This window comes from Pogona vitticeps, chromosome 2, assembly GCF_051106095.1.
Source record: "Pogona vitticeps strain Pit_001003342236 chromosome 2, PviZW2.1, whole genome shotgun sequence".
Classification (NCBI taxonomy): domain Eukaryota; kingdom Metazoa; phylum Chordata; class Lepidosauria; order Squamata; family Agamidae; genus Pogona; species Pogona vitticeps.
The window spans coordinates 37,707,823-37,719,520 of NC_135784.1; the positions used below are offsets into that span (position 1 = coordinate 37,707,823).

Sequence of the window (11,698 nt, forward strand, 5' to 3'; positions counted from 1 at the left end):
ATAAGATTCTTCCTTTGTTGTCCCTTACTTTGATCCCTAATAAAAGTTTCCCATTTAATTTGGACCTGGTAACTGATGTGAGCTGATTTAATAACAAACCCACAGGACTGTTTCCTTCCCAACACCAACAGTAGCAGGCTAAACTGAGTGGAGTTACTACAACTACTTTTACATACAGGAAGATAAAGGTAAAGCAAGCTGCCCAGGTCCACGGTGACCCAACGGTGCTAGGTGACCATTCCTTTGCCCAGGAATTTCATGGCCTTGGAGCATTGGTCTTCCTTCCTAGACAGAACTAGTAAGAAGTAGACGTTGGCAGGAAGCTACTAATGAGAAAGCAATTGGCCTACCTCACACATGGCACTTCTCTGTGCTGAAAGGGGCCACTTCCAGAATGCTTCCATGCCATTCATTCAATTATTAGCGATGAAAACAATTCCTACATGCTACTCGTTACCAACACTCCTTCCAGCACTATAGTCCCTATACCTGTTGTTTCTCCAAAGTAGTGACTGATCCCTGCATCATCAGAAACAAATGATAACAAACCCATTTTCACTGAGAATAGATGTATTTTGGGGGCATTCAGCCTCCCCAATCAGCACAACTTGCCAAATGCTGCAGCTATACTACACATAACACAAAAGATGTGCTTTATATGATATGGTGATGACTGTGTACCAATCTGGCTTGCCAAATGCTGGAACCAAAGTCACGATCTGCACTAGAGGTACACAGTTTTATTTTGGACTACAACTCCCATTATTCCTGAGACCTTGCTGGCAGGGAAAACTGGAAGCATTTAAATCAGGGAAATGGTAATGTATCCCACTATGTTGCTTGAAGAATTCTGGGAGATGTAGTTCAAATGTGCAAATCCGCAGAGCTCTAGTTTGAAAAAAAGTGTCTACCAGCAACAGAAGGAACCAGAGGTTAGAATCAACATACAGCTCCTGCCAGAAATGGTAAACTTGGTCAGAGTTCTTCTTTCTTCTGCTTGCAACTTTCAGGAGTACTTACATTAATAAAATTAAAAATAAAAAAGCTGGAATCTTGACCAAATTTTGGCAGCTGCCACAGCATTTGCTGCAGTGCTGTTTTCACTTGTCTGTTTCATCTGCTTTTAGTTGTGCTTTTACTTCATTGATCTTTGTAGTTACACTCGCTAAGTGTTAAGTTGTCCCACTCTATCATGAGAGATGGAGCATATAAAATCTGTCAAGGTGACTTGTGCGGTGACATCACCATTTAGATCAGAAACAAGGAACCTGCTGCTTGTCAGATGCTGTTAGACATCAACTGTTGCTCTTCCCAGATAGTGGGCATCCAGGGATATCTGATGGGCTTCCACAACACAAGTTGAGACCTTTTCTGCATCTCCCACTTCACTGCATTGTCTCTTGCTTGTATGGGTGGGGAGGCTGGCACCTAAACATTACGGAAAGAGAGGAAGAAAAATGCCATATGGCAGTCATTTTCACCAGCAGTCCTGGATCAAGGACAACATCTAACAAAACCCTATATAAAAGAACAGATTATTGATAGAAGAACACAAGCTTCTGGCATTAAATATTTAGATAATAGGTGTTCTGAAGCTGATATTGATCTCTGATATGCACAGTAATTTTTCCCTATGAAACATAACAAGCAATGGTCAATACCAGCTGTCTGATCAGAGAAGCTGAATACAAAAAAAGTCTGCAGTGGAGAAGAAAAGGAAGTGTGGATTAGAAATGGGCACGAACCACAGTTTGGTGGGTTTGGTGGATCAGGCCCACAGGTGTTACGTGGGTGCCCCAGATTTCCTGCCCCACCTTGCTCTGTAGGCACTCACTCAGAGGCAGTGTTGCAGGTTTCCATGCCCTGCCTCCTCTGAATGGGCACCCAAAGATGGAAGTGGAGCAGGGAATCCAGGGCACCCACACAACATCTGTGGGCCTCATCCACCAAACTGCATTGAAGTGCAGCACATGTCCATCTCTAGTGTGGATCCAACCTTAACAGCATCACTGATAACATTTCCTTATTTATTTTCAAAGGCTTTCAAGGCCAAGATCTGATGGTTGTTGTAGTTTTTCAGAACATGGCCAGATAGCCCGAAAAAGCTACAACAACCATTTCCTTATGTCTTTTTTTAACAACTTGCCAGACTGAACATCTGGTTAAGAACCGGTATCCAGATGTGTCATTCACTACACATATATTCTTGGAAACCCTCTCACACAGAGATGATTCCAACAAAAGTATTAAAATCAGTAAAGAATTAAAGTATGCTTTGATTTGGTTGCACATGATTGATTTTAACTATCTCTGAATGAATCTACGAGAGAACAGGGTCAGGCTCCACGTCCATTTTTTCCTCCCTCTCCTAAACCGCAGCATTTAATTTTTTACCTGCCAGCATGCGGAGACATCACTGACAAGGAAAATTGGGCATAATTTAGATGAGGAAGAGAGATAGAGTATCCAACTCTTCCCTGAGCAAGCCAACTGCTCCAGTTGAAAAGACTTACTGGCAGCTTTGGAAAGGGCAGCCAGCAATTCTACCCTTCCTGCCAAATGGAGAGGGGGAAAAGACAGTGAAATCGAAGTGGGGTGGGGTGGGGGTAGAGTGAGCCATCAGCCTGAAGAGAAACTAGACAACAAGCTAGCCATCTCTTCTTAAAACAAATCTATTTCTTTACCTTGGAAATTCTCAGCAGACTTTTTTTTTAAAATATGCATTGCAAAATATTGATTTTTTTTTTCAAACACATGTCGCACATCGAGATAAAGTTTGCCAAGTATTTTGCTGGTAGAAGTCCAGCAATGAGCTCTTTGCGAACGAAAAGACTTTGGGGGAAGCATTTTGCAAAAGATGGGGAGAAAGAAAAGACAGCTATGACACATCGTGGGTGGAAAACCCCATTATTTTGAACTGGAACCCACAAACAGGCTGAGCGCTGGTACAGGTGACGTAACGTAGGCATAATGAGACCATAAAACCTAGTCCCAGTTAGTAGTTTAGAAATCTCATTCTATAGTAACTATCGATTCTCTACACAGTCTTCAAGGCCAGTCCCATATGTAAATGCATCACAGCACTCTAGTCTAGACTTTACCTCAATAAAGCCCATCTCTCTTCAGCTTCGAAGCACTGGAGCTGGTACTGTACACCTATTGAAGCTACTAAAAAGTATCCAATGCTACAAAAGTAATTTGTGCTATTAGTGACAAAAATGGGTCAAAGATGCAAACCTGTTTCTCCAGGAGAACTGCAGCCCTATCCAGCACCACATGAATACCTTTCCCTGGTGTTGCAAATTAGATGGTAATAAGGGTGGTCATACATTCTCTTTTTTAGTTGTCTGTTTGAAAGGGATAACAGAAACTCAATCCTCACTTTAAAAGGCTGCTCAGTCCACATCTAAATCAAAGAACCATAAGAAGGGAGAGCAGGAGAAGCCACCCAGTTTCTATCAACAGCAATATCTGGGCAGTGATCCGAGCAAGCAAGCACACAGCTCACTCAGTCACAGTCCTCTGCCCTATGAAAAGACTGGGACTCTATAGTTGAGTTGCAGTGATGATTACAAAACTGGCATGTACACATGATGGATCGGCATTTGCAAATTTTAATGAAAATCTGTGCCATCCTTGCTCTGTTGATGCTTTTCCTCTTTTTGATGAAGCAATCAGTGAACCTCCAAATCGTGCTGTTAAAGCACTGAGGTCAGTCTGTGTGGCTGGAGGCAGCACAGAACTGCTACGAGCCCAAGTTTCTCTTGCACAGATACATGATGTAATGCCTCTCCTACCACCAGCACCCTTGCCCATCATGATTTGGAAAGCAACGGGAAGACTTTTCAATGCTGAGTGTGGCTTCTCCCGAGATGTGAAGCGGTTTCCTAACTATTCTGTGACCAACTTACCCAAAATATAATAACGGTTGATGTTCAGGGGCTTGGATGCAAAGGCACAACTTTCAAAAGTGCCAACTGCCACCTGGATCGCAGACGTGGGATGGCCCCAAGTGGATTGAAATCTTCCCCCCTCCCATGCATAAATGTGGTCTTAGCCTTTTATTTTCCCACTTCTTATATTGGGAAAAGCTAGCTTGATAGCTCATTTAGTTATGTATCTGGTTACTGAGCCAGAACTTGGGAGTTCAATTCCCCACTGTACCTCCCAGTAGAAGAACCAGCCTATGTGGCCTTGGGCAAGCTGCACAGTCCCAGGACGTCTCCAGAAGTGAATGGTAAACCACTTCTTTCTACCTAGCTTTCAAACACTGCCTTTTTAATCATATAATCCATCTTGGGTCCTTTTAAATAGAAAGATTGGGTTTAGAGATGGACAGACAGACAGACAGACAGAAAGTCAGAACTGGCTTTATAGAAAATGACTATTATTATTAATAACAATATTAGGAATGAAATAGGTTTGTAAAGGTTCAGTTAGGATCCTGGGTGGTCATTCTCCTGATTTTATGGGCCTGAGTAGTACAGAAAAGAAATATATTTCCTTTGGTAAGAAGTGGTTTAGATTTTTTTTTAAAAAAAATATCCTGCAGCAAGCAGTTTATCAAGAGTCAGAAGGGTTGAGGAGGAGAGCCTTGTCATATTTGTACATAAAAGGGAGGGGGAGAACTCAAACCCTAAGAGAATATTGTTTTCTTAAATGTAAACACCAGGTATAAAAGGGCTGCCTAAGCCTCAGTGAAGAGGCTAATTCTCTTTGAGGAAGGAGCCAAGTTCAAAGGCAAAGCTGCTGGTGCTGTTTGAATTTCAGATGAGATAAAAAAACGCAGCAGCCTCGTTGGCATCACAGAGCAAAAGCTTACATCGCTTCTTGTGAAAAGCAATTTATTTTAGATTATGGCACAGCAACGATCATTTAAACTGCTAGGGACTGTAATTGAACTCTGAAGATCCACACTGTCTCCCCAATCCCTGGCCGCCATAGGAAGTTTCATCAGGCTCATTTGAAGTAACAGCTGTGTCTAGCCCAGTTACACGGGCGAAGGCAGCCAGGACATCCCTGGCCAGCAGCAGACTGTCCCTCAGGTCCAGTTTCCATATTCAACTGGCCACTTTGCTCAGTGGACTCTGATGACGGATGTGAACACCCACTTGTGTGGCAGGAACCAAAAACAAACCAAAAGCCCAGGATGTTAAATGGTCTTCGATGATTCATTCTCAGAACTGTTTAGTATCTCACCTTGTCTCTCAGACAGCTGCGCTCTCTCCTCCTTCATTTTCCCATTATAAGTGACACACCCACACCCACACACTTTTATTAACTTTTTATGTGTGAGTGGAGAGGGATAATATTTCAAGGCAGGAAAACTTTCAGCCTAGCCTATGGTACATGCCTTCTGTGAAAAATGGAAGAGACACCACATCAAGAATCCACCATGTCTCACTCTAGAGCCAAGTCTTATATTATCTGACAATATTTCAGAAGCACACTTTGTACCTTGAATAGGGCAGCAGTTAAGAGGGAAGCAGCGAGGGGAAGGAACAGAAATATAAGTTATGAGTTGTAGAACACTCTTGTTTAGTCACTGTGAATTGAAGGTACGCCACAGAATGTCTAATTAGTTCTCGTCATTTGCTTCCCTGAATCTGTTAGAAGGATGCGGTTAATCACTAAAATACGCATGCATTCGTAAGGGTGACAGATAAACAGATACTGTATATTTACAAATTTATAGTTTTAGTGGTAATATTCCTATACCAATCATTCTGTGTGTGTGTGTGTGTGTGCGCGCGCGCACACACACACACACACACACACACACACACACACACACAGAAATAGGATGGAATGAATTTGTATATTAATACTTGCAAAACTGAACAATGTTATTATAAATACACAGTTAGTAGTACTATTTTTATTGATTTCTTCCTCTCAGCTAACTGCACTGGTCTCCATCCAGATTAGGGCCTCCTACTTGATTTAATCCTGATTCCATCATGGCCCCCTACACCTGCAATTAACCTTGTCAAAAACTGACCAAGGAAAACAAACGGATCAATGTACACTACCAACAAATGCAAGCATTATATTATTTGTCTTGTAAACAGGACATTCCTGCAGCCCTTGCTTCCCATGTAGTCATACCCTTAGAGAAAGCAGTCATCAAACAGTTCCTCCACATGGGAAGAAATCAAAAGGTAGCACTGTGTTTATTTTGCTTTGGCTGAATAAGAGAGAACACTAAAGACCAACAGTCTCTTTTTAATATCTGTATCGATTTACAAAAGCACAAATGGAAAGCAAATAAAAGCAAGCAGAAGAATTGCTTAGTCTTCTATCCCCTGCACGTGCAAGGCATACAGTGCCCATCTTTTTACCTCTCTCCCCACTCCTTCCAGCACTATTGTAAACAAGCACTTTTGAAGGCCAGAGCACCCCATGCCTTTTGCGTTGGCTACATCGTGTTGTCTACTGTTCTTGAACATGAGGAGCAAACAACTCATACTGCAGGGATTGTCAAAAACATTTGTCACAATACACTAGGACGAAGACGCTGTTTGAAAGCAGCCCAATAAGTGCCCCAAGGCAAACAGGTAGACAGTAAACATGAATCTGAAGGGCTAGTAGTCTGCTAGAGCAGAACAACAGCATGGGAGCTTCTCTCAATGATATGCTGCCCAAGTAGAGTATATGAGATGCTCAGATTTTCTAGAAAGCAACAGGATAGGATGTTGATATCGCCTGCCTCCCCAAACTACGATTCGGTCATGCAAATGTCTCATCTTGAACTAACCGTTAATACCCTCTTCTGATCACAATGGGCTTGATGAGCATAGAACTAGTAGCTTATCTGTATAGGTGCAAGATTGAGCTTCATGACATCTGATACCACCCACAGATTTACAGGGTCGAAGAGTTTAGTTCCATAAAATGTATGGAGTTTCAATGGAAGATCTAAGCTGCACATGTGAAAAGACTCAGCTTTAGTTCCGATATCTTCACAAAGAAGTAGAAAACAGTAGATGTAGAAAATTATCTTGGTCCAAGAGATTGATATGGACAAACACTCTGACAGGAGCTAAGCCAGCTTCTGCTTTGTCTAAGGGAACGACTGATGAGTTGTAGACTCACCACATTTCTTGACAACAATTTCTAGATTCCCTAAGCTTTGTTGGGGCACTCTAGAAGTTGTAATTTTTAAAAAGTAAAATTCCCAGTCTCAGGCACTTAATCTAAAATCCAAACAAATATTCCATAAGTTTTCATCATGGGATTGAACGTGGGCAGAGTATAATCATGCGAGTCCAGTCATTTAGATGTGGCATTGTTTTTCTTTTTCCCTTAAATAATGACCTTCATAAAAATACCCTCACTTGGTTTGTGAAACATATACAGTAAACCAATAAGAAAGAAAGAAAGAAAGAAAGAAAGAAAGAAAGAAAGAAAGAAAGAAAGAAAGAAAGAAAGAAAGAAAGAAAGAAAGAAAGAAAGAAAGAAAGAAAGAAAGAAAGAAAGAAAGAAAGAAATGAGGGGAAACAACCCTCCCCCATTCTTTCATTTGCATGCCAAAGCCAATTTGTCAGTTTTAATTTGCATTCCGCTGAATTTGATTTCTGTCTTTTCTTGTTATTCAAAATACACACAAAAATCCCACCCAACAAACAACAACAAAAGTCCTGGCCAGATGCTTCCAGAATGAATATGCAAACAAAGTAAGACTATAAAGTAGAAAAATGAAATAGCGCGTTATAAGAATGGCATGTTCACATCTCTTCCCATTACATTCTAGAGTTAATTGCTGGTATCAGCTCTTCAGTCTTTTCCATGAACAGACACTTCCTGTCCAAAAGAAAAATCCCTTGACATCTGAACCGCTCTACCCATTAGATCCAAAGGGCCCACATCATTTTCCGTGACACATTACAAGTTAATTTTAGAAAACTGACTCCAGAAAAGAACACTATGTCAGAAGCAATTCATGACCAAAAAAAAAAGTTATTCTTATTTAAAAGGGTACACGTGGGAGTAAATTATATAAAGTACATTAGGATGTCATATCTTAAAACATCTCTGAAAGAAACACATACTGTATGCCCTGAAAGGTGAAAAGCCTCTTTCAGACCAAGAGCCATATTCAACTTCAAAGAAGTCCTCCAGAGCCGCATTCCACTGACAGACTACGCCAAAGATGACAATATGGAACCACAAGCCACGTTCATATTTTAACTTTAAAAAGTCTTCCTGCCCCTGGAGAAACATTTCAACTTCATAAAATGAAGAGAAAACATACTAAGCTAGAAAACCACAAAACAATGCTGTCATGGAGGAGGCACTGGGGCCATTGTTGAGGGCTGGATTTGGCCCCCCAAATAGCTGGATTCAGCCCCAAAGCCAAAGGATCCCAACCCTTTTCCTAAAGGGACTGATTTATTTGCCTTCAGGTAACCACCCTCTCTCACTTGAGAAAAGGATTTGTTGTGAGTGGTGGCAGAGGGATAATATCATTTCAGCCAAGGCTTCATTCTGAGCACTTGTGCTGTTGCCTTGTAGTAACAGGCTCCCGTCTTTCTCTGGGGCAGACTTCTAGATATACCAACACTATTACTACAATTTTAGCTCTCATAGTGTTCCACTGTTTGTAAGATTCTCTCTCTCTCTCTCTCTCTCTCTCTCTCTCTCTGTGTGTGTGTGTGTGTGTGTGTGTGTTTCTCTTGCACTCTATGTGGTCAAATTCTAGGCCCTACCCTTTCTTTCCATGACAGGCCCACTTTCACCTTATAAAAGATGCAGTACCTAGTTACAACTGATCCTACACCCAATCTTCACCTGCCAAACTTTATGAAACATCACCTTCAGAACATGCTCCACAGTTTGAGGAAATGGGTGAAGGCACCACGTAGCAAGATGATAACATTCAAGGTGCTTGATTAAGGTGCTCCACCCCCAAGTGGAGGCATGTATACTGAAATGGGACAGACATGACTATCTTATTAGAAGTCCATCCAGTTCACATCTTTAAGAATCAGTCCTAACATGTGGATCAAATCCAATTATCCTCTATAGGACATGCAGTTCTCTGTATTTTGTAATGCAGTTCCTTGCTCTGAAACTGCCTAAAGATACTTAAAGGATGGGAGAGATGTTAAAAAAAAAAAGTTGGGTTGAGCTACTGTGGCTATCCAATTCTCACACACATGCTCAACCACAGGCTGACCAGACTTGCCAACCATCAACACCTGGAAAGCAAACATTTCCTCACGCCTGAAGCCAAGGGGCCCTCATCTTTTGAAAAAAAAAAATCAAAAAACCTGAGACTGGTAAATTCTTCTTTGAGTTTCACTTTTGCTCATCCCTAATGTTGTGGCAGGTGGATGAGAGCCTGGTGGCGCAGTGGTTAAACCGCTGTACTGCAGCCAAAACTGTGCTCACGACCGGGGGTTCAATCCCAGGTACCCAGGCTCAAGGTTGACTCAGCCTTCTATCCTTCCGAGGTCAATAAAATGAGTACCCAGCTTGCTGGGGGGGGGGCAATGTGTAGCCTGCATAATTAACTTGTAAACAGCCCAGAGAGTACTTGAAGCACTACGGAGCAGTATATAAGCAGCATGCATTGCTTTTTTGCTTTTTATGACACAGGAGACTGGGACCTCTTCTTTCCCAGAACTAAAACACACTGCTAGCACATAGATGCTACCACCATCTTTTCATGCCAGGATCCCAGAAGAAACATACACACTGACACTGCACTTTATGTCTCGCTCTTGGAAAAGAGGAGAGGAATGGTGGATCTCCCTCATCTTCAAGAGAGCCACCCACCATCTACAATGGTATTTTTCTTCTTGCCTCGTAGTGATATGCTTTTTTCTCCCCTCTCCACTGGCGGAAGATGGGTACATAAGCTGGGAGGAGAACACTTCCAACCTGTGGGGTAACTGTACTTTGGCCTCATCCATCCAGCTCTCTGGACTCTCTAGGTCCACTCCACACTATGAATGTTACCTCTTCCTGTTCTGTGTTAAATAATAACATGCTGTCAAGCTGATTCCGACTTTTAGCAACCCTTTCCAGGTTTCTAGGTACAGAGTACTCAGAAGTGACTTACTGTTCCCTTCTTCTAGGATTGTGCAGCTTGCACAACACCACAAAGCCGGGAATCAAACTCCCAATCTTTGGCTCCAGAGCTGTCCATTGAGCTGTCTTTCCAGATACAAAAACCACAAATAGAAATCAATAGAAATTTAACATAGCGGTTTCTGTAGAAATTTAACATAGCAGTTTCTTATACCAAACAAAAGTAAGCACAACATCTGTAACCCTGCCTACTCTTGATTTTGGCCATGCACCCTTTTCTGGATTAGAGCTCCCAGAATCCTCCAGCCTCTGTTGTCATTATTTATGGTGTCTGGGGGAGTCTCAGGACCTCCAGAAACTCATCTCTGGTTTTTGTCTGTTTTTCGGTGGAGGTCTGAGCAGTTTTGGCCTGAATGAACATGGACCTTAGCAGGACAACGGTTCCTCACCCCTGGTGAAGCACTGTGATGGTGCAGAAACGATGGACAACCATCAAACGAAATGGAGGGAAGCAAAGCCCACCCATCAAATTAAATTGGATGGAAACTAAGGACCACCATCAAACTAGACTCTTCCTCCATTTCCTTCTGCTCCTCGGGGATTCATCTGCTCTCTGTTTGGAGGCTGCCGACGTTATCTTTGGACCTCAACTCTCAGAATCGCACCCCGGCTGGAGAAATTTTGGGAATTGTGCATTATATAGACGTCTCCAAGGTCAGTGTTTGGGACAGTTAGACCTTAACGAGCTCCTCCATTTGCCCATCAGTTCGTGGAAGCCATCTCCCCACTGCGGAAGAGCACTGGTGAGAAGCAACAGATCCGGGTTTTTTCTTTCTTTCTTTCAAAAACACGTGAAAGTGAGCTGGCCATTCGAAGAGAAACGCGGGACTTAAAAGTCCAGCCAGACCTACCTTTCTTTCAATGAATGGCTGGCTGCCTGTTTCACTCTGTCTAGCCCGGCAAACAAGGAGTGCTGGTGGGGGGGGCGTGGCTACGAGCGGGCGCGAGGTCTCCGACAAGGCGGAAGCTGGCTTTGCCCGGCTGCCTAGGCTCTTTCTCTCTCTCTAGCAAGAAGCGCCGGGAAAGGTCGCTCAGCAGCACAGGAAGACATCGATCGGCTGCCTCAGTGCAGCTGCTTCTGTCTGCCGGGGTGGGGGGGGGTTAAAGAGGCACGGTGTTTTTGCTAAGCTGCCCGCGGGGAGGGGGGGGGGATGGAGGGTTGACAAACGCGGGTGTGGTGAGGGCAAACATTCAGAAGAACCTGGTTTACGTGGAGGAAAGTCCCCTAGAACTCAGTGGGGTTTTCTTCCGGGTAAAGGGTTCATGTTGCAGATCATCGCGAACTAATTTGTTTAAGGGAATGCGAAAGTGATGCTGATCCTGGACCTAACCCTTGCCTGGATCTCTCATATACACGTGATGTGCGAATAAAAGCAAAGTTAGGTTCCTGAAGCAAGACATGCATCTAAGGATTATTTGGGTTTTAACTGATTTTAGGTACCCAATTGTTTATTTGAAGCCTGCAAATCGTTTCCTTTTTCATAGAGGCTGCTCCATCTAAAATGGGAAGTCTGTTTACAATGCTTCTTCTACTGCAATAGATTAATATATTACATTCTATGAGTGTACATTGCAGTACAGGAATTTAACCTCTCTTCCTCAA

The 11,698-nt window shown here is 42.8% G+C and overlaps 1 protein-coding gene across 2 annotated transcripts in view; it reads right to left on the reverse strand.

Annotated features, from left to right (window-relative positions):
* The window catches only part of FHIT (fragile histidine triad diadenosine triphosphatase), a 928,323-nt gene extending 917,227 nt beyond the window's left edge, over positions 1–11,096 (reverse strand). Inside the window, exons 1-2 of one of the 2 annotated variants that reach the window (XM_078388814.1) lie at positions 10,947–11,096; positions 1,021–1,428 (exon numbers count right to left, since the gene is read on the reverse strand). In XM_078388814.1, the coding sequence (XP_078244940.1) occupies positions 1,021–1,083 (63 nt within the window). In that variant the 5' untranslated portion in view covers positions 1,084–1,428; positions 10,947–11,096. The remainder of the gene's footprint in view (positions 1–1,020; positions 1,429–10,946) is intronic. The other variant, XM_072989324.2, reaches the window with a different exon arrangement.
* Positions 11,097–11,698: the final 602 nt, after the last annotated feature.